Source organism: Anguilla anguilla, chromosome 17 (genome assembly GCF_013347855.1).
Source record: "Anguilla anguilla isolate fAngAng1 chromosome 17, fAngAng1.pri, whole genome shotgun sequence".
Classification (NCBI taxonomy): domain Eukaryota; kingdom Metazoa; phylum Chordata; class Actinopteri; order Anguilliformes; family Anguillidae; genus Anguilla; species Anguilla anguilla.
In genome coordinates, this window is record NC_049217.1 from 14676805 (window position 1) to 14700877 (window position 24073).

A 24073-nucleotide genomic window follows, 5' to 3' on the forward strand; every position below is an offset into this window, starting at 1 on the left:
CCAGTTCTGTGGCTGCTGCTGCTGCTGCTGCTGCTGTGGCTGTATCTGTACCTGTTTCGGGTTGTGTGCATCTCCTGGTGTGTTCCCCGGTCTCACTGCAGTCATTTAATTGACCGCAACTGTGGCTGCAGGCTGGCTAAATCACTCCTCCTTCTTTCAGCCTGTAGCCGGGACCATGCCCCCTCACAACCTGGTTAACCAATCTGCGGTAGATTGTGTTGCTGCGCCGAATAGGGCAGAGACCAGAGCACATTAGTGACCAAGACATCGACTTAGTCATCAGGCACACCAACTCAGAATGACTCTTTGTGACCTCTGATTGCCTCAATCAAACGTCATTAGTGAATGACAATTTGGTAAAATTGACATTTACACTCAGCTAGAACTTTCAAATTTGCTTTGATGTCAGTCGCTCTAGCACCAGGAATGCCTTAAGTTCCCGGTTTCGAATCTCTAAATGAAGAAATTAAGAAAATTGTTATTCTTTGCAAAACTAGGGAGCCAATGTAGCACGGTAAAGCATGACTCAATCTGAATGAAAACAGGAAGTCCATTTTCCCATCAGATGGTATTGAGACACCGACATCTGCCATTTAAAAAAAAAATGGATGGCAGCATCTTCTCTTTTGAAATAATTGAATATTTAAGCTTGGTGCTCTGGAACAAAAATATTTTGAAATGACTTAATTTGGAGTGGTTTCATATGCTGGCGTGCTTTCAAATTTATCCGAATTATTCTTAATAAGATTGTAATTGTATCCACTTTTATGTCTTTCCCCGTAACATTGAAAGGGCACCTTCATGAATATTCATAACCGAAGCGAGCGCGGGTACACAAGCGAAGCTCCTGAGACAGATGGTGCTGACAAGACTTGTTATATAGCCGCGTTTGGGAGCTATTTGTGCCGGGATGGGCGGCAGGGACGAATTCTCCCCACACCGCTCATCCCCCATGGGGGACAGGGTCAGGTTCCTCTTGAAACATGAACACAGAGACTGAAAGCATCTCTTCTCCCTCCATCGGCGACAAACATTTCCAAGAACTTTCCTTTGATTCACTTCTGGTATTTGCCTCAGGGCGTGAGACTGCACTAAAAGCACTGATAATAGAATGATCAGTGTACAGAGGATAATTAACTGCATTTGTATGCTTTGCACACCATTGAAATTGTATCTCAAGTGGTAAGCAGAGGTTTCAAGAAGGCAGGCTATAATTCTTGTTTACAAAATGTATAATCCGCTTAGATGAGCATAATTGCATATGATCGACCTATCACGAACTGTTAACAATGGATAAATTTAAGGCGACCCTGAGTCGCTGTAATCACGGATCTCCATGATGTTTTAATTTTATATTATGTTATCTGTCTGTTTCATGATCATCTTATTTAATATTGTTAACAAATATATCCATGTGGTGTTTTCTATGTAAGTATCAGACCCACATATTTACCATTTAAAGACAGATTTATCTCTAACTGATTTATCAGTCAGTACTTAGCTTCGAGGTAAAACAGTTCGTAGTCCCCAAGGCAGTTGGGAATACCTTGTTTGCCATTCTTCACAGTTTTTCTTGTGGCCAAAGTAAACCTAAACAGAAAAAAACAGCACAAGGGGAGAATGGATATCATAACTGTTTTTCTCACAGGACAGTCTGAAAAGTCTTTTTGAAAACTGTGAATATGAACATGGTGCTCAGTATATTAATGGAGTTCAAATAAACCAATATGGAAGGATTTTTCCATAGCAGTGGTAAACAACTATTCAAAGAAGTTTCATAGATGTCTTTCAACCAGCAGTGAATAAATGAATAAGATATAGCCATAAGATATAGCTGTTCTGGAACAAAGGCAAAAGCCCTCTGGATTGTCAGTGGAAAAACCACTTCTTATTCAGCAGTGGAAGTAGATGTTCAATTCATGTTCAAATACCGCATCTCTCTCTCTCTCTCTCTCTCTCTCTCTCTCTCTCTCTCTCTCTCTCTCTCTCTCTCTCTCTCTCTCTCTCTCCCTCTCTCTCTCTCCCTCTCCCTCCCTCCCTCCCTCCCTCCCTGCATGTTCACATGCCTGACAGCAGGGGTTACTACTCTCTCCTCAGCTTTCCTGTCGACCCAACCCCCGTTAGCGCTGAGCTGTGATCTTCACTCATCAATCCACAGACCTACAAACCAGCACAGAATACCAGGCAGCGAGTGGGATCTCATCCCACTCCAGTGGAGTCAGAGCCCCAGAAGGACCCCAGTGCTGTGTGTTTCTGCCGCCTCTACGTAAGGAGATTGGGGGTTAGCTCCAGAGGTGGTTGAACAGCTGAAAATAAATGGGGCAGATAACGTTCCATTAAAAAGATCAGTGGTCTCAACCTGGTTTTGTTCATTTGACTTGATTAACAAGTGTACCAATGATCTGAATAATCCATTGACAAACTCACAGATAAACACACACAGATAAATTTGATTTATAAAAATGTCACAAAAAATGACACACCTCTCTGTTAACTACTGCATTAGCTTTCAGTTTAAACCTGCAATAAAGGCTATCAAACAAAACTTGTGCTTTACCCTTAAAACTTACAAATCTGTGCATGTTCCATGAATAAGCTATGAGTGTCGACGTGGACAGTGAAGAGTTCATCCAGTATGTCTGCAATTCCAAATACTATTTATGAAATGTGCACAATTTTTTGCGATGTAAATAAAAATGAGGAAAACTGGTTATATGAGTATTTAGTGAATCAATTGTTATATTGTTAATCAATTTTTCCACATAAAGACTGTAAATGCTGTGGTGTTATTGAAAGCCCTGTCTCTGACCGCACAGTCTGCTACTGTGTGAATGCAATTTAATTAACACAAATATATATTTTGCCAGTGCCAAGGTTATGGATGTAACGTGACTGAAATATCAGCAACAGGATCCAAAGATACAAAGATGCAGGATAAAACCGATAAAACATTGTTTGTTGCAATATCATTAAAAAGCACGACTGTGATGTTTAATCTTTCTGCAGTGAATGCCAACATTACATAGAGTAAAAGTGGAGGTGGAGCTTTCAATTGCAGGGATGTGTGTGTGTGTGTGTGTGTGTGTGTGTGAGACAGAGAGAGAGAGAGAGAGAGAGAGGTGGGGAGATGGAGAGCGAGAGAGAGAAAATGAGAGAGAGAAAGAGAGTAGAGTAAGAGAGCAACAGAGACAGGGCAGTGTGAGATAGTGAGTGAGGACAGAGTGAGAGAAGCAGAGATTGTTGAAGAGGAGAGAAGGGCTACAGTGTTTGCAGCGGACAGATCGGGGGGAATTAAAGCAGCCTCATTACCTCCAGGCTGAATCATTTGATCGTCGTAGCTCAGGAGTGGCGCTAAACCTGGTGAGCAAAGCTTCCGTCTCCTCTGGTGGAAACGATCAGGCAAGAGACTCTGCTTTCTAGTTAGAATTCCAGTTTTGAACAGAACAGATGCTCATTTCATTTATAAAGCTTCCCATAGCATGCACGTTTTGTATAGCCAGCATAAATTACTCTTTACCTGAAAAACTGAATTTTCCATGAAATGTGTTTTGCAGCAAACACCTGGGGGAATGTACAGTAGCATCAATATTACTGCAGTTAGGATAATATCAGTATTTAGTGATTGTGTTTGAAAAAAATCTGCATGCCCTTGAGTAAGAGTCACTAAATGGGTTTCGGAGAGTGTGCATAAAAGCACATGCGGACCTGCATACTGAAGTTGCTCCATCAGGTCTCCCGTCTCTACTGTTCTGGTCTTTATCGGGTCTGATATTGATGCACTCGGGTCTATCTAGTACCAGTGATAAATGTAAATGTGTTTTCCTCAAGTCCCTAGCTTAAGACAATATGTTCCATAAATGTATTAAATGATGGTAAAGATATACTGGAGTACAGCACCAAAACAGCAGAAATTGTGTCACTGTCAAAATACTTATGGACTGCACTGTATCGTGGGCTATTAGCTCTAAAACAAACGGGACTCGGAATAAGCTGATTGCTATTTATAAGCGATGGTACGATGGCAGGGACCGGTCTGAAAGCACTGCTTTGTGACAGACGGCAACGGAGCCGCCCGGGTTGTAGGGAGATGTCAGTTTTGATCAGCGCAGGAGCGCGGGCTCAGGGACACTCGCGCTACCTTCAACCCCGAAACCGCTCCGGCGGCGCCGTCCGCTCTCGCCCACGCAGCCTTCTCCCTTTACCGCCGCGTGCGCCGGCGGCAGGCGGCAGGCGGTGCGGAACGCGAGCCAAACCCGCACGCCACCCCCCCCACCCCCCACCCAAACCCCCGCTCGCCCGCCCCGGACTCTTAGTCACTTCGTAAAGGAACCCTCCACACTGTCTGACTGGATGTCAGCCGGCCCCCGCCCCCCCCCCCCCCCCCCCCCCCCCCCGTGGAAGGGGAGTTAGGAGGCTTTGCGTGCGCGTTCCCCCGAGGGAGCCTCTGAGTGAAAAAAGGGGGGTGGGATGGCAAGCTCCCAGAATCCTCCTGCTTTCTGCTTGTGATGGATGCAGGGGATGCAGGGGATCAGAAAGTGGGAATAGTTGGTTGCCAGTTGAGTCACAAAAGCGCTGCCAGTTCTCCGTTCTCTAAAAGCACCCACAAAATCTTACCTTTAGATCCTTTGAAATATTTATGATGACTGACTTGAGAAGAATTCTATGGTGACTTGAATTCATTAAGTGTTACCAGGAGGAGAGAGAGAACAGCAGGAGAAACAGTTGGGAACGCATCCAGGGTTATAAAAGTAGTATGAGTATGTATTTGAATAAAACTGAGAATTGTAAACTTTCAATATATATAAGATATGCAGTGTCTCCCAAATTGAAATACGCCAAAGTAGTTTTTATTTTTCATACGCACTTTCATCTTTTTATGCATATACATATATTAAAAATGTTAAACTAAATTATGTAATTCCTTTGGTAAAACTGATTGTTTTCCTGTTTATTTTAACCCACAAAATTTCACAGTTCACTCGCTTGCCTGTGTTGGCTAACTCTATGAGCCAGTATGCTCATTGCTAGCAGCAAGCCTGTAATTCTGTAAACATTCAACATACTACTCACATGAATTGTGTAACGCAATTAAAATATGTTATTTTCTATGGACATAAAGATTGGTTATTTTCCATAGACATGTAGATGTAACTACATCAGATGGTTGATTCACTACACGTTCAGTGCCCGTTTACTGCCAGTGACACCAGCTGCCAACACTTTTAATGCAATTGAACATTTCCGAGGTTGTCACAAAGATTTGCGGGATGTCCTTCCTGGTGAATAACGAGTCATTCTGGAAGCCCTGCCATGCTGTATTCAAGTTTGTGCTCTGTCTCAGTTGATAGTGACAACACAAAGACTTTGGGTGCTATAATCAAGGGTCTACGCTACAATTTATGTAAAATAGGTCAACTCGGAGCACCGCTATCCCTCCTGCTCACTCAGGCCAAAAATAAGGCACCTCAAAAGGACGCGTTTGGTGATGACTTTGGGTTTGGGATGCGCCTTAAAAGCACAGCAGGGCTAATGCTATCTTCATAGGCAGACCCCTTGCGATTGAGATACAGCCATTATATGAAAACCAAGCATGAGTCACATGGAACACTCTTTTGTATTGGTGGCTGAATAAGGAACAAGATGATTTCAGCGTGGGGTTTCTGTCTGAAAGGTGATATTGGAATTGTTTCCGCATGACCGCAAAAAACATTCATTTTTTGTGGACATGTTCAGAACACAGAGTCTGCGATTCTTTCAAATGTGCTCACTGTTTGAATGATCTGCTTTAGATTCAGAGCTGTCACAAATGGGCCTTGCATGGGTTTTCTCAGCTGGTTAGTCATTTGAGTTTTAAAGAATTTGAGGCATTAAAACTTGTGAAATCTTAAAAGCGCTACCTTGCGAAATGTCAACCCTAATTGAGAAATACCATGGACATGGTGGACACATAAAAGGACACAGCTAAAAGGAATATGGATTTTGGGTCCCTATTCAAGATAATCGCAGTGTAATTGTAAACCTGGGTGAATCGACTGCTGAAAATTGAGGGCAAATCACACTGCAGCTCCTCTGAATGGTTCAGAAATACCTAAATAGCGTAGCGAAATCAAGGATAGTCTTCAAAAAGCTGATGGCATCAAAGTTTCATAATTACCTCAGAAGAAATGTAACGGTGGGTAGGTTCAATTAACTTCGCAAGAATAATACTGTACATCAGATATTTAAGATCCGAAATTAACTGGTGAGAAAGTGTGGAAAGTGTGATGCAAATGTATTATTATTATTATTATTATTATTATTATTATTATTATTATTATTATTATTATGAGGGGGCACCAAGGGTGTGTAAGACCGCTATTGTTTTTGCTAGATTCTTCTTCTTCTACTTCTTATTTTTCTTCTGCCTCTTGCTAAAATTTCACTCCTTTCCCCTGCTCAAAAACTCATGAAACTTGGCAGGCATGTCCAGTGTGGCTGCCAATTTTTATTTAAGCATGACGCCCATGTTGCTGACACTCTAGGTGGCACTGCAGAGCCACCTGCAAAATTGCAACATATTATTATGGCCATCCCTTTTCTCGTACATGCACCTAATTTCTTCCATACCTCTACCTCCTGAAGCTGAACAAATAATTAAATAGAACCCGCAGTGTCTGCCATACTGGATGTTCTGCCATTTTGAATTTTTTTGGAAAACTTATTTTTGCACTTCTCCTACAACGTTTGCCCGATTATACATGATCTACAGCATTTTCCTGTGTTAAATGGCGAAGGGAAATCTTTATGTACAAAGATGGCTGCAGGATTACACTTTCAATTCAGCAAAAATGGCTGACCACGCCCAAAATATGCACATGGCCACAAATTTACAAGGATAACAGCAATACTTCAGTGGATGAAATATACCCAGTGTGGACAAGGATGCCCAGGCTTGTGGTGCTATAGTTATAATCATTTGCATAAGCTCCATAAGGCCAACTTGTATGAAATTTTACAGGAACATTCCCCCCTCCCCCCCCCCCCCCCCCCCCCACCACCACCACCACCACCACACACACAACTGCAGTGTGCAATGACATTTAGCTGTATTATTTATCCTACAGGTATGATGGTCTTGCAAATAGTTTCATTCTTTATTTAAATAATAAAATTGGGCTTAAGATAAAAATGTCCTTGACCGCTGGATTAATTGGAATTTCTATATTCAATAGGCTATGGTATTTCATAAAACACCTCTGTGTAAAGATGATCACCTTTTTAAAAGCCGTTAAACGATTTCCCAGCAGCTAATTGTAAGCTTGTTAACTTCCTGTGACTGCGCAAATTACAGCAAAACTGTAAGATGGCTTGCTGTTACTTTCTATGCAGGTCAGCGTTCGTAAACATGGAAACCCATCAGGACAACACTGTTGGGCAGAGGTTCATATTACGGTCCTGATTGTAAAAGTGTCATTGTTTTATTGAATGAATAAATTATTAACCAGGGGAAGGGAAGGGAATTAATAATGGCGGTTGATGTAAGCACTACATGTTGCACTAAATGTGGGCTAGAGCTACAGTGCGCGCACACACCGTAATGCGCATACAGGATTCGGCGCTAGTGACTGTCTCCGTGTGTGCGCTGAGGGACGTGCAAAGCATAACCAATCGTGGTTAATCCCAGGGAAGCTGTCCAAGCTGTAACACCATAATGACCATTATCACAGGCACTACTAGAGCAAACCAAAAAGTAATACCAATCTCAGTCAGTTTAAAAAGACACAAACTAAAGCATTCAATTGTCTTAGCTGTTACTAACCAGCTAAACGTGTGCATGCTTTGTAGATTCTGGGGAGGTCGTATGTGACAGTGATAGCTGGGAATACAAACCAAAGGCCTTTGGTTTGTACTTTGCTCGGTTTTGTTTGGAAACTGCTGAACGAAAGATAATTTGCAGGACATGCGCTGCAACCTCGTCATCAACCGTTTCGTCCCTCCCTCGAAAAGGGTTTATTCCATGACACGGACAATGTGTGACAATAGACAAACACGTTATTTATTTACACAAGCAGCACTTCGAAGTGTGATGTAGAGTTTGAGGTACTTTTGGGTGATTAACCGTGGATACTTGTGAATAAATATTCATTAATTTAAAAAATGAATAAATTCATAAATAGAATGAGGGAAATAGGTAAAAAAAAAAAAAAAAAAGGCAATTAACCTCAGCAAGCACAGATGCAGCTGACATGTAAAAGAATATAATATTTTTGAATCTATGTTGTGTTCCCCTACTTTTATCCACAGCATTGAATATTATTGCTGATAAATAAACTGTTGCTTTGGATCTGGAACAAATTGTTTTTTCCCATGGTTACAGTACACGCTTTGTTGGAACTACACATTGATGATGGTTGATGGCAGATGGCATTATTTGATGATAAAACAGGTGCACTTGAGAGAAATTTGCACAAATGAGCAACAAGCACCCTACACAGTTGAACGAATTTTGATAGCTGGCAATGCAATATGTTTCAGAGATCTGTGGATGTCTGTACATGCCAGAATAGGCGGTGAAGTTTGCAGCATGAATGCAGCTGCAGCTGCAGATGATTGGCCATTCAAATTGGGATGGGAATTGGAGATGCTCAACCACAAGTTGAGTTCCCATTTTAAAACAAAAAGAATTAACAGTGTTGTGAGAGGAAAAAAAATGGGCCCATCCTAATCCTAAAATAATGCCTGCTTCTTCGTGCTCAGTCACCCTTGATTGAAGAGGGGAATCCCCAAAATGCCCCAGAAGTAAGATGTCTGCCAGCGGAAGGGTCTTTCCATTGTAATTTAAGCAAGCACAGGTATCCACTGTCTTCAAGCCTTTGGTTTTCCCACATCCAACAGAGTCAGCAAATATCATCCTTTCAAATAGCGAGATTGTTCACAAGTCATGGCGATGCACCCTCAGTTCTCAGTTCCAAGGTTCTCGCTACTTCCTTTCATGATATAACAGGTCACTCCTCTGCTGAGGTCACTCCACTGACCACCAATCACTGCCAGGATCAGGTTCTGTCTGCCTGCCTACAGGACATAATTCAACCCTATATGCCGGCTCGACTACTCTGCTTTGCTGCAGCAGGGAGGCTTGCACTCCCTGCCATCTGAGTGAATGGTTCTCACTCGTTCCTACCACAGAGCTTCTCCACCCTAGCTCCAAATTTACTTTTGAATCAAATGATTATGAACCAAAATTCATGATATCTCTATTTATTTCATGTTTTTTTTTTTTAACAGACATTGAACAATGCCATTCAGTGAGTAAAGTCCAAGTCAGCATCATTTAGCAATTACTCCATACATTGAGAGGTGAAAGTATCACAGGAAACAGAAGACTGAAGAGAGGTGAATTACGGAGGCTGCACTCCTAAATGTAAACCTCTTATCAGCACCATGAACAGAAAGGTGACATTAAATATGACAAAAATACAAACATGAGCCTGATGAGTTTTGAAAATAAGTCTTTTGGGTGGATAAGACTAAGATAAACCGTTATCAGAGTGATTGAAAAGTGAAAGTGTGGAAAACGAGAGACTGCTCTGGACCCTTGGCATACTGCTTCATCTGTTACGCATGCTGGAAGCAGAGAGATGGTGTGGGCCTATGTGGCTGTTGATTTCATGAAACTATTATGAAGGTAACTATTATGTGAGGCGGTAGTGTAGCACAGTGGGTAAGGAACTGGGCTTGTAACCGAAAGGTTGTAGGTTCAATTCCTGGGTAGGGCACTGTTGTTGTACTCTTGAGCAAAGTATTTAACCTGCATTGCTTCAGTATATATATATAAATGGATACAATGTAAAAAAAAAATGCTATGTTGCTATGCTGGATAAGAGCGTCTGCTAAATGCCTGTAATGAAGGTAGCCTATAAGGCCGTAAAATATTTTCCGCACAAAATAAATTCTGGATCATAATGTAAAGTCATAATTGTCATAACCTTCATCTGTTTCCTGTAAATATGAGGAAGGGAGCCCTGAAATATGTGCTTACAACGCGCACGCCGTGATTTCAGCTGTCGCCATGGTCACTAACAACCTGCTTTCGCAGTGAGCCATTGTTTCCAAATGTCGAAGAGCGGAAGCAGTGTCAGGTTGTTCCAATTAAAACAGTCCTGGCCTCTCACTCTTGATCAGTCCCCCTCGCTCAGAAAGTGTAATGTCACTGGAGGGTTTGCTAAGTGGAGGGAAGAAGTGAAGGAAATACACTACATGGCCAAAAGAATGTAGACACCTGACATCAACATCTCATCCAAAATCATGGGCATTAATATGGATTTGGTCCCCCAGTGGAAAGACACCACATACGCACATTAACAACAAAAAAGGTTATATTTTTTAGACAGTTCATCATAGCTACTGGCAAAATAGCGTTGCAAGTGTCAATCTGTGCTGTTGAGGAGTAGGCCAAGAAGGAGGAGGAAGGCCTAAGGAATAGCTTTAGCTGTATTAGCAGCTATTGCTGGCACTTCTGTGCTGAGAGATGAGTGGGTGACTTCAATGTCTTGCCACTGACTGCCGTCACTCTTCTCCATTTTGTTTTTTTTTTTATTGAGCCACTGCCAATGCAAAGTTATGACGATAGTGATCTGCACCTGTACAGTGAAGTGTGACGTTAAAACCACTCAAATTCCAATATTATATTATATTATATTCATATATATTCCAATATATGACCATTCTCACAGCGATCACATAGCCACAGATTGGATGTGCTTGATACATATGGAAGTGACCCAAATCTGATATGAAAAGATCACATTTTTGTGTTCACACAGCTCAGAAAAAATCTGAATCACACATAGGCAAAAAAATTTGGATTTGGGCCACTTCTGCAGTCTGAACATGGCCTTTGAGAGGAGTGTTGATCCAGAAAATTACATTTCACTAACTGAAAAAATCATTTTATCATCAGTGCACTAGTGTGTTTGAAAGTAGGGTTTGTTGTTATTCATTAAGAAACTGTTTAACATGAAAAGGAGGCATACAGGAATGCAAAATAAATTCAATGTACAAAAAACACATTTCCTTTTCAATGGAAACTGCTGTGATGGATTTTCATGAAATTGCAAGGATTTGTGAAAGAACTGTTGTTCCCTTGAAAGAAAAAAAGAAAAAATAAACATCGGTGGTGGAATACAAGAGATGGACATTGATCATTTTTGGCAAAATGAATGGAAGTGCATGTCAAACCATTATCTATATAATACAGGTGCAGTAAGTACCTTCTGTCAATTGCACGGTTTGGTGCGTATCAATAACATTTTCCTGATAAACCTAAATTTGACAGAGAGTGGGAGCAGCCATGTTTCGAGTCTTTGCCTCGAGTTTTAAGGCAACAGAAATCATGACTCATGGTATCCAGCAGATGCTGGTGGAATGCTTGTACTGCAGTATCGAATGAGAAGAACAGTTTTGCCGAGCACAACGGTTGTAATAAGTTACTGTGTCATTGGGATGGAAGGGCAGGGTACTCCTCTTCGCTAGCTGCAGACAACCACACCTGTTCCCTCTCACGGCTGGGGAGGGCCTATAGGAACTTTAACAGCAACGATATGCTCACCTGTGGCTGATCAATCAGCAATCAGCTGAGGTGTTGCCCATTGTCTTTATTAGGCCAGTTATAAAAGGCACGGTCTCCTGTGTCCCCTTAGGAGGAGACCATGTGTAACACAGAAACTGTAGCAGTTGTGCACAGCAAGCCTCTTAGCGCTCAAAATAGTGGTTTTCTTGCTGCTTTTGTGAGAGGGTTTTTTTTCTCACTCTGTTTGTCATACCCAGACCCCAGGAGATATTTCTGCATTCTTGGTTTTTCATTTTTATTGCTTTTTTTCCCCGGTCTGAGTGTTTTCTGGTTCAATAACAGCCCTGCACGATTTGTAAGAAAACAAGACTACATTTGGTTAAGTTACTACTACAATAAGCGTAAGTAACATACGGCTAACAAATGATCATAGCCTCAAAGTCCATTTACAGAAATTTACTCTCATCCGGGGACTGAAATGTGAAGTTCATCTTTGTTTTCATTCAGCCCAAACGAGGGTTAGCGCGCCATCTTTCACATCAAAAGGAGCATCAGAGCGTTTTCTTTCGTTTTCATATCTCAGCAGCACAATAAACCCTTATGTCTGGCCAGAAGGTAATCATAAAGGGGAAAAAGCCCCTTTTGGTATGCCCAAAGTCATACCAAAAGATAAATGATCACATATCCCAGGTCATACCACAGTGAAAACTGTCAATGGTATACAGTAAAAAAAAAAAAAATATATATATATATATATATATATATATATATGACAAAGTCAAATACAGACTGCATTTTTTTCATTCCAATAATTGATTAAACTCGCCATGGAAAATGAGCCTGGGACCATAATGACTGAGAGCTCCCTCTGATTGCTATGATGTAGCAGCTCTCTAATGAATGTGATTCTTCAAAACCTCTGCGTAATGGTGGCATCAGTCTCTGAGTTCTTCTCCTGTCAATTTGAACCCTTCCCGACAAATTCTTCTTACAGCGATGCTGGCTTCTCAGTGGTAATGAATGTAGCAGGTTAATTTCCCGAAAAAGCTCACAAATGGCTTATTTCTGTTAATTTTGAGCACACAAACTGAGTCAAGGGGGAATACGTGACCATCATGACGGTTACTGTGAAAAGGAGCTCAGCTATTGAGTGCCATCACAGCTATGGATCATGGGAAATATGAGGTTTTTTTTTAGACAGAGGGCTGTTACTGGGGGAGATGGACGTGAATCACGACTACATTTAATTTGACCTTTCTGTCATAATTTAATTTGGCCTCCCTGCTTGACATTGCAGAATACTGTGCCAAATATGTCAGATAGAAACAACCATAAAAATTCCATTAAAAGAAAAAAAAACATTCGATATGCACTGGTGCGAAAATAATTGATTTTTATCAGCGCTTAGTTATTTTCTGTAAGCACCGTTCTGCTTTGAGTCCAATAATTCAGCACAACAAGAAAATCTCGCAAAGTTGTATTCTGCAATACATATAATCATCAAAGGAATTAAATCCTGGTGTTTTTTTTTTTCTTGTCAGATAGAGCTGTGTAGGTTTCTTTCGTGTAGCACTTCTGCCCAACAACGCCTGCACACACAGCTCGGTAATTCACACCCATCGTGCCAGAGATCAAGTTTAAAGTCATTTGCACGGATATGTGCTACTACTGTAACTACGGCCCAAACGGATCCACTCCTGGAACGCGTCTGAATCTAATACACGTTCGAGTATCCACACTGTTGCCCTTTTAATATTGCATGATTCCACTTCAGCCAAGAAGAAGAGAGCACTCAAATTTCAAGAGTTCATAATGTAATTTTAGGCATCATTATGTTTTGTGTTATTTTTGCCACTCAGCATTAGTCTATGCAGCATTTATTTATTTTTGTCAGTTTATGGTAATCGCCTAGCCTCAGAACGCATCTTTTATTCCCTTTGAACATGTAATGTAAATGATTTCTACACGTTTGTGTTCTACAACCCTTTCCTTTCATGTTAATTGTTTTTTTATTCCCTCCAGCTTTGTTCCAAAAATTGCTCAGAATTGGACAGACAGCTCAAACTGCCCAGAACTGGTCCTTAGACTTATCACTTTCTCAGGGAGTGCTTGGTTACTGGCTTGCTTCCATTGCGTTTAACATTAGTCACCACATCTTCCCACTCAGTATTGTGGTGTGACCAAGTATAGAGCATTTCTTTCTGTTCCCTCCAGGCCCACTTCACTGTTGGATCGCACTGATGCATAAAGCTGCATAGGCTGCATAAATTTATCTGTACCTTCAAGCAATTTGTTAACCAGTGTATGAGGATAACATTAAGAAACAAAGCCTGTTGACCCACATAGATGTCCAAATTATATCCAGTCATGGATTCAAGGCTACTGTTATACATATTCTGTCACACGATCATATGAACACATGCTAGACTAGGTATATTTTAGGATGTAGGATTACAGGGGGACAGAAGTGTTTACTCATTCTGCTGTGCATTGTCAATTAGCACAAGCATAAAGTGAATTGGAATTAATTGTTAACTCCTTGTGGTTCCCCTCCAATGTTCTGAAACACCTTTCAGAATATTTTACCATAAGCATTTAACACAGGGACAAACAGCACAAAAACCTTGTTTCAATAAAACGTTCTTACTATATATGCTGGTTTGATATCTCCAATGGAATTTGTTGAAATGCAAATATGAGCTGGTATCTGAATCTTTACTTGGCAAACTGCTTTGCAATTAGATAAAAGCTGGCAGAAGTCTTACAGTACATCTGCTGATGGAATCGAGCCTGAGGAGGGGTGGGGTGGAGTGGTGATTGAAATTTGACTATTTTCTTTTTTAATTTGGAATTTTTCTTTTTTCTTTTTTTTTTTTTGCAGCCTAATCAATTTTGTATGCAATCATCTACTGACTTAGTGTCAGGGGTACGTTTGACAAGTCGTCTTCAAACCTGTAAAAATTAAAAACCAATGTCTTCCAGTATTCCACTCCCACTAACAGAAGGGGATGCACTGTATTTGGCTTTGATCCTATTGATTGATTCTATTGTCCTTTCAAGATAACCCACAAGTGGCTTATGTCCCAATTGCAAGAGTGAAAAGACCAAAGCACAGGATCTTCTTTTTTTGATGGAAATGTAATAGAATTTGTATGACTCACTCAATTCAACATGGCCAAATGGTACATCTCAACTCCTTGAAACTCTTATTTCAAGATAAAAATATAGTGCCAACTTCAGGCTGATAAGAGCAGAATGTACAGACTGAGTCAATTAATCCCATTACTGTTTCACATTTTCATACGATCATCAGTATTATATGTACAGTATGTATATACCTGTATACATATTCAGTATGTGTGTGTAAGTATAGTATACATTACATGGCCAAAAGTATGTGGACACCTGACATTCAACATCTCATCCAAAATCATGGGCATATAAATTATGGAGTTGGTCCACCCTTTGCTACTATAACAACCTCCACTCTTCTGGGAAGGCTTTATACTAGATGTGTTGGTGCATCGCTGCAGGGATTTGCTTCCATTCAGCCAGAAGTGTATTAGTGAGGTTTGGAGATTAGGCCTGGCTTGCAGTTGGTTTTCTAATTGATCCCAAAGGTCTTGGATGGGGTTGAGGTCAAGGCTCTGTATAGGCCAGTCAAGTTCATCCACACCGTTCTCGACAAAGCCATTTCTATATAGACCTTGCTGTGTGCCTGGGTGCATTGTCATGCTGAATCAGGAAAGGATCTTCCCCAACCCATTGGGGAAGCACAGAATCATCTATAATGTGATTGTATGCTGTAGCATTAAGATTTGGATTCACTGGAACTAAAAACAGCCCCAAACCAAGGGGTGTCCAGATACTTTTGGTCATATAATGTATTATATTAGAATTTATACAATGCCTACATTGTTATCAGCATTGTAAAAAGTGTGAATGTTTTGGGGATGTTAAGTCTGTGGTTGCTGTGATTATTTATTTGTTTATATTTTGTTTAGTCTTTGGGTGCAGGATTTTTATCTAAACAGTTCCCCCATTTTAACTTATCATAAATATGTAGAGTTTCTTAAAATATTATTTGAAATATACATTTAAAAAATATGCATATATTGCAATAAGCAGAAATAACTTGCATCTTTGCCCATATTTTTCACAAGTCTCACAAAATCTTTCTTACGTATTTTATACATAATGTATAAAAGTTAGATATATTTTCAGTATTCCTTTTCCCTGAGTATTCAGAGCAATTTAAATGTGGGCGGTGGTGGTCGAAATGCTTTTTTGAGTATTGATAGCTGTTAAGTTCCAGTCAAGTACACTGCATGATAGGTGAGATGCAGGCTAACAGCTTCGCCCCTCCCCAACCCCACCCCCCCCTCCCCAAACTGTGCTTAGGATCCCCTCAGGCAGCCATGTCGGACCAGGAAGACCTCAACAAAATGGCGGGCCACTGGAACGCGTCGTCGGACTACCAGCTGAACCCGGCCAGCGTGATCGTGTCGGTGGTCTTCTCGCTCATCTTCCTGCTGGGCACGGTGGGGAACAGCCTGGTCCTGGCAGTGCTCCTCCGGAACGGGCAGATGGGCTACAACACCACCAACCTGTTCATCCTCAACCTGAGTGTGGCCGACTTCTTCTTCATCATCTTCTGCGTGCCCTTCCAGGCCACCATCTACTCCCTGGAGGGCTGGGTGTTCGGCTCCTTCATGTGCAAGGTGGTGCACTTCTTCATCAACCTCACCATGTACGCCAGCAGCTTCACGCTGGCCGCCGTGTCCGTCGACAGGTCAGTCTCTTCCACCGCCCCACCATTCCCGATTTCCCCTACCTCAGAGCACAAGGCAGGAAATCCTGATGAGGATCACCCATTCATCCAGCCATCCATTATCTATACCCGCTTTTCCTGGTCAGGGTCATGGGCGGTGCCGGAGCCTATCACAGCATGCATTGGGTGAGAGGCAGGATTACACCCTGGACAGGCTGCCAATCTATCGCAGGGCACACACACCATTCACTCACACACTCATACCTATGGGCAATTTAGCATTTCCAATTAGCCTACCTGCATGTGGGAGGAAACCCACGCAGACACGAAGAGAACATGCAAACTCCACACAGAAAGGCCCCAAGCTGAGATTCCAACCCACAACCTTCTTGCTGTGCGGCGAGAGTGCCACCCACTGCACCGCTGTGCCACCCCTCACCCGTTCAGAGAAGGCAGATTAGTCGGTGGACGATCGGCTGCTCGTGGTTCGCTGTCGCATTGACGCCAAACGCTGGCGCGCCGATGGCGATCCAGAGGGCGCTCGACCGTTAGGCAGGTTTCACGGTAACGTCGCGCGGTGTTAGAGCGCACTAAGACCCTAAGACGCTGTAGCGCGGGTTCATTTCTGCAGGAGCGCAACCTTCATCCGGGGGGGAGTTGCAGGTTTTAACCTCGCCTGATTTCTTGGGACTGAATGGGGTGCTGATTTCAGATGAAAACAAAAATCGGCTCAGGCCCCAAAATCAATCAGGCCCCAAGCCCAGGGTTTCTGACCTGCTGTGATATCAGTGCTGCCTCCGGGCTAACCCGAATCGCTGCATGTCGCACATCTGCATTCACTCAGAGGAACTGAGTGCCGGAGTCTTTTTTCTTTTTTCTTTTTTGAGGACAATTTTCAAAAACAGAGGGCGTACATCACAGAACCAAAAATGCTCTGAAAAAGGGGGCGGGGGGGGGAGGAGGGGTTTCAAAAAGAGCTTTGTTTTTTTCCCGTAATGATTCAGATTATTTGGAGAGTTGATGCACCTTGATGTGTTATTGCTCTGTTATTCTGTCAAGACACACCAATTATGCCGGTGCAAGAGAACAGGGAGTAAAGGTCAAATCAGACCTCTTACCGCTGTTATAATTGGAGGTTACACGGGGTAGGCTTGGGGTCTCTGTTGTGGAAGAGATGGATTCGCACGCCCATTATCACAACCATAATTTATTAGTCATTTCCTTTTATCACTGCAGGATGACAAGAAAATGATGATAGCCTATTGCAATCCTCAGTCTTCACTGCTGATTATGGTGTGCATTTTATTATAATGCCTCTAAATTATTCCTACCACGTCATCGTGTGTAGTCATAATGCAGTTTGATCAAAACATATTGACAATGCCTTGTTTATGATTACTCATGAGGTGCCATATATATATATATATATATATATATATATATAAATGCAGGATGACTTCGGTCTGCATTTTTCCTTGTTCTCAATTTTTTTGTTTCACAATAGGCTCTCACCAACTTATATATTTATTAAACTCCGGGCACTCTCCTGCATCAAGCAGAGCTTCCTTTAGATCTCTTCTACAGCAGATGAAAGCCGAAGGAGTTTTTTTTTTCTCTCTTTTGGATACTTTAAGATTGCTAAAGCACATTTCCTGAGCATGCGATGCAATTCATATGTGACTGCTCTTCATAGAAATACGCTTCCGCATGGTCTTAAAAACCGTTATTTTCACTTGGCCGTCCGTGAGCTCAGCTGCATAGTCATGGCGTCGGTTATGTAGGCAGGTGCTGCAGGCAAGCTGCAGTTGCCAGATCTACCAGAGCAGTTGCTCTTGCCAGATGGAGGGTAAAGGCAGTGTAGTATAATGCCAGGGAAACCAAGCTTGTACCTACAGTAAGAGGCAGCAGGTTTGGGTCTGTCCCTGCCGTTTAATCCCTGAGCAAGGTATTTAATCCAAATTGCTTCAGTAAATATATAGCTGCATAAATGGATTGTACATTTAAAACTAATAAAAATGTAAGCTGTGTAAATGTGTCTGGATAAGCTCGATTTATTTTGAGACTGCGAGGAACATCACAGCACTGAGAAAGACTGCTTTGGCTTGAAGTGACATCTGACACTCCAATATTGATGGGCCTATCCCAAAAGGATAGTACTGATGTCTCAGTTGGTATTTTATGATGAAAGGTAACACTTGCTGGTATTTTATGATCAAAGGTAATTCTTTTTTTCTACTAAGTTACTTGGAGCACCACTGAATTAGTTATTCCATAGTGTGTACTGGGGCGGTGACCCCCGGGCCCCCAGTTGTCGTCAGTGACAGATAAGTCTCTCCTTTGATCAGTACTACTGCTGCTGTGCAAAGATAAGTGCTTTAAGGGATTGCGTATTTGATTTTTTGATTTTTTTATTTCATGAGGCACAGTGGTGACTCATGAAGCACGACTGTGGTTCTTCACTAAACTGAAAAAAGGCATAGATTGGTATGCATAACTGCAGCCACTGCAGAGTTGGGAGCTAACGTTAGCTCAGAGAAATAATCATTGGTTCTCTAACAACATATCTAACATTTGCATCTTATCTTTATTCTAGAAATATGCAACAGTGAATACATATACTATTGTATTTGTGTTACCTACAACATATACAGGTAACAAAGGCAATTCATTGTTTTAGTTAGGAGGTTGCAAATATTAGCATTCTTGGTTTTTCTTTTTTCTGCAATAGAGGCTATTCCAAAAATATTTTCTGCTTGTATCTACACTAATCAGTGACAAAGACACTTAGTTGTGAAATAAGAAGCTCATTTGAAATACACCATAAATTCATTTGTACTGAGAAATGTATTGAATAACGTACAGAAATATATTTCAACAGTGATTGGTGTTAGTGGGATAATGGTCAGTATGTAATCTGTTTGTGTCCAGAATTAGTACTTTGGTTTTTGGATAGTACAGTTCCCTTGCATTAGTGCTTTTGTGGCGTTCTATCAATATTCAGTGTTCTGGGAAATTTGATAAGAGACAGGCACTATCTTAACCAGGTGCTACTATCTTAACCAGGTGAATGTATTTCTATTTTTCAGACATTGTGAGTCATTCTGGATAAATGGATGTGGATGTAAAGTAACATGTGGCAAGATGTGATTCATATGTAGGGGTAGAAGGGTCGGGAGAAAAGGCAGAGACCCACTGATTATAAACAAAATTGTAATAAAAAACATTTAAAAATGAATAATTGGCACAGCAATAAAACTTCCATTCACTGGAACATCGATTCACTTGAAAAACACTGCTTTTATCAACCAAAGTGGCAAAAGAAGCATTTCTCTTTTTGACCTGAGTATGCTGACTGTCAAATGCATGGTTTCAAAATTGCACTCGTCGATAAGTTGTACGTCATCTATACTTAACTTCAATCTTGCAACTGAATTGAGTCAGTTGAAAGCATTAAGTGAGGATTACTGGTAAGAAAAATAGTGCCAACATTTCTGTCTATTTTAGGCAGTTTTTGCTTTTAAATACTGCTGTCAGTGGTGAGTCAGTCACTCCATGCAAACTTCTTGGAACTCAAATGAACTCAGGGGGTCTGACAGTCAAACACACAGCACTTATAATGTTTCAGAAATTTCAAAGCGGTGACAGAAAAGGTAGTCACATTTTCGGTTTCTGTTCACAACACTTAACGAATGAAAGCCCCATTTGAACGGAATTGGTGAATATATTGCCTGAACAGGAGAGTGATGCACAGTATTGCACTTCCTGCATAAGTAAATTGCCAATAACCCCGTTCATTTTGGGGGCACCTCAAGCACAAATGCTGAATCCATTAGTCGCCAGTTTAGACCCGATACAAGGATTTCCCTACAATTATTACCAATCATGGCTAATGCATCCATTAATGAATGACATTTCAGCAGAAAAAGGTTACATTAGGACCCAGGTTATTTCCAATTAGCTGCCTGTGTGGTCAACTGAGGAGAAAAGGGCCATGAATCTAAGACAAGGGGATCCATGGGACGCAGAAACATAGCTCCCGCACGTCTGGGGGGCTTTTAGCGAATCAGAGCATGACAGCTTTTGGAGCAGGGGGTGACCATGTTACACGAGAGTGGCAGTTGTGGGTGCAGAATTTTGTTCTAGCCTGGCGAGAGAAAAACTTGATTAAACTAATCAGCGAATCATGTTCTTCAATCAAGACCTCAATTGTTGAACTGGGTGTTTTTAGTGCCGCGCTAGAACCAAAGCCTGCACCCGTGCTGGCCCTTCTCAGATAACAACCGACAACCCTGAATTACGGTGACATTAAACCTCCCCTGACCCTTGTGATATGAAGCTCTTTATATTAATGTGTCAGGGTAACTTGCTTACTCTGGAAAATTCTTCCACCTTGGAAAAATGCAGTTTAGCTTGACAGTCCCCAGCCACCCTTAATTTGTAGCCAGGCAGGAAGGAACGCAGACATTCATTTCCTCTTGATTAAAAATGCATGCAGCAGTGACAGGAGTTGTGGATTAACCCCTCCAGTGGATTAAAACTTCTTCTTTTTTTAACACGTGAAGTCTTGCTTTATGCTTCCAATATTTTCATCGTCCTCTTAACTTGGACAGGTCTAATTCCTGAAGCGATGATTTGAAGTGTAATGTGCTATATTTTTACTGAGTAAAATTCCAGCACGTTCAGCGTTAGGTCAACCGTAGAAAATTTTACCAGTGATGGGAGACTGTGGTTTTGTGAACCCTAAAAGCCTAGCACTCATCATATACTGAACCAATCATTTTGTAGAAAGAGAATAATTTTAATTTCTCGGCGAATCAGTAATTAACAGCTTGTTTTAGTGCCGTCCAGCAGGACACCTCACCTCTTCCATCATTTCACCTGCACTCTTCCATCATTTCACCTGCACTCTTCCATCAATTTTACACTGATTTACAATGGACTCTTGAACTCACATTAATTCTGCCAGAGTTAAATTAACACTGACCATTTTACTGTGTAGACAGTAAATGCAAGTGTTGCAGCAAATGGGTGGTGTTAATATTTTGAAATGAATGTCCGCTCCTCTGGCGCAGGTACCTGGCCATCCGTTACCCCCTGCGCTCCAGAGAGCTGAGAACTCCGTGCAATGCGGTGGTCGCCATGGTGATCATCTGGGGCCTGTCGTTGATCTTTGCGGGGCCCTACCTGAGCTATTATGACCTCATCGACTTCGACAATGGCAACGTGTGCGTGCCGGGGTGGGAGGAGTACAACCGGAAGGTTCTGGACACCTGCACCTTCGTGTTCGGGTACGTGATACCGGTGCTCATCGTCAGCCTGTCCTACACCAGGACCATAAAGTACCTGTGGACCGCCGTGGACCCCCTGGACGGCATGTCCGAGTCCAAACGGGCCAAGCGGAAGGTGACCAAGATGATCATCATCGTCACCGTGCTCTTCTGCATCTGCTGGCTGCCCTACCACGTGGTGATCCTCTGCTACCTGTACGGGGACTTCCCCTTCAACCAGACCACCTACGCCTTCCGGCTGCTCTCCCACTGCATGGCCTACGCCAACTCCTGCCTCAACCCCATCGTCTACGCCCTGGTGTCCAAGCACTTCCGCAAGGGTTTCAAGAAGGTCTTCAGCTGCATCCTCAGCAAGAAGGGCCGGAACAAGGTCCACGTGGTGCACGTGGCCAACACCGTGCCCGGGTTCGAGGCCGGGTCCACGGAGGTGTCCCACGTGAACGAGGAGAACAACGGGCCCCAGAACGACTGCGAGATGGGGAACCGGCCCCTCGCGGCCCCGCAGGACGCCCTGGCGACGGAAGCCTCGCCTTTCCAGAAGCGCCCGTAAGAGGATCGCTGCGGGGACTCTCTTTTCTTTTGCCGGTATCCGTCTGCCAACAAACGGGCAGTATGGCTTGCTCGTTTTCTGCTGTGACTGCATAATTGACTCTGCTTTTAAAGAGAGAGAAAATGCTCTTCTGGCAGAAGCCACAGTAGGATGATGTTCAAATGAATGAAACGTTTTGGACACATGCTGTCCATTATTGATCGGATTTACTGTATGCTATGCGTAAGTCTGGTTGAATTGCTCAGCATGTTTATTTTTCGAAATCATAAACATTACTTACAAAGTGAATTCTTGAAGACTGAAATGTATCCAAAAAGATCATTCACTAAATGCACTTGATTAATCTCGGGTTATTTAACCTTTTCATGCCCAAAGCCTTGATTACAGTAGCTGTTTCTGCACTAAGCCTTGCACTATAGGTCTTCTTAAACATAAAAATGTGAAAGCTGTCAAGGTTCTTCTCCTTAGTTTAATTATCCCTATACTTGTTCATCTTCTACCTGCAGTCCTACTCCTGAGACAGAATTCTTACACTCCTCTTTCCATCTGCAATAGAACTGTACAGACTCTCTGATTTGTGCCATTGCCTAAACCAAGGGTGGGCAAGGAGGACCTTGTCTGTTTCTGGATAAAACACCAACTTCTGATCTTAATTATTCCTTCACCACAATCATATGCAAGAGCTGATATTAAATTTATTGATTTTATTAAAAATAACTGTCTTTGTGTCCCTGAAGGGAACATTTTACTGTGGCCTAATCTGTGAGTGAATCAGCATTATTTTAGCTGATTAGCCATTTTAAGCACATTAATGGATGGGAATTGAATTGTCCACTCGTGACCTAAAAGACCTTAAAAGTGCTATTCACTTGTTTCTTTATTGCTATACTTGTTCACTGTTTATTATGTAGTGTTCTTGATGGTCATATATGAATTTCATTGTGATTTTCCTCCTTGATGTTTGATGTTCTTCAGCTTCCTTTTAACTGAGATGTAATTTATTTTCTTATCTGTGTTTTGTGTTCCAAAAAATAGCAAAATATTGTAAGCACTGATATGTAGGGAAAAAATGACATGCTGTGTTTCTTGTTTATTGAATGTCGGCTGACATCAGTACTGGTGTCAAATTATTGGAAAATAGAAAATGTTGTAACTTTAAGCAGCTGTGTACAAAATGTAAAATCCTTTGTTGTTACATGCTGCACATGGATTGTTGTGTGTTAATAAAGTTGCGCAGTTTACAGTTCATTGAAAAAATATGTGAAAAATTTTACATTGTTTCAGCAAGTATTCCAGTACGCAAGAGAAAAATGTGCATGCATTTTTCTACAGGGTTTAATCTTACTCTTTCATATTTTAGAATGCAGAATAAATTCAGAATAAAGTAACTGATGTTTTCAAATCATTATTCTTCACCAGTACTGCAAGTATAAGACTGGTTTTAAGTTTGTACGTATGCATACTTAATGTTCTGTGTCCTTTTGACACCAAAGTAAGTATACTGATCTTCTACGTGGAAAGCTATGAATGTTGATCATTGAGTGGGTCTAACATAGCTAACATAGTATTTTAGCACTACTCAATTTGAGTCATAATGCACGAACTAAAATTAAATAAAAATTGAATAGATGAGGGGACAGCTTGGATTTTGTTTTGCTGTGGTGGAGTAAGCTAGGTCTCAAAACTGACAATAAGGAGCTATGGAGGCCACATAAAACACTTCAGAGAAAACCAAAAAAGATCAGCATTGCATGTTATTCAGCTTGGAAGGTAGAAAGGGTGGACTGACACACCACAAAACAGAGAGAAACTCATTTGCAAGAGGATGCAAAAACATACATTTTCTTATTAAACCTATTGAAAGTGCTCAGTGCAAGGAAGTACAAATGTTTCAACAGTCAGATCATCCTAAATGT

At 41.7% G+C, this 24073-nt stretch overlaps 1 protein-coding gene across 2 annotated transcripts; it reads left to right on the forward strand.

Annotated features, from left to right (window-relative positions):
* Window positions 1–3128: 3128 nt before the first annotated feature.
* Window positions 3129–23545, forward strand: LOC118216232 (galanin receptor 2b). 2 transcript variants are annotated; one of them, XM_035397307.1, is made up of 3 exons: window positions 3129–3399; window positions 15950–16340; window positions 21392–23545. In XM_035397307.1, the coding sequence occupies exons 2-3, from the start codon at window positions 15967–15969 to the stop codon at window positions 22155–22157; spliced, it is 1140 nt and encodes a 379-aa protein (XP_035253198.1). In that variant the 5' UTR covers window positions 3129–3399; window positions 15950–15966; the 3' UTR covers window positions 22158–23545. The 2 variants fall into 2 exon arrangements, with proteins under 2 accessions (XP_035253198.1, XP_035253197.1); XM_035397306.1 differs by having other exon boundaries at window positions 3129–3360.
* Window positions 23546–24073: the final 528 nt, after the last annotated feature.

Excerpts from the sequence above, each read along its gene's own strand:
- LOC118216232 (XM_035397307.1), top strand. The coding sequence starts at position 15,967 with ATGTCGGACCAGGAAGACCTCAACAAAATGGCGGGCCACTGGAACGCG. Across the intron at positions 16,341-21,391 it reads GCCGCCGTGTCCGTCGACAG|GTACCTGGCCATCCGTTACC; the intron begins GTCAGTCTCTTC and ends CCTCTGGCGCAG.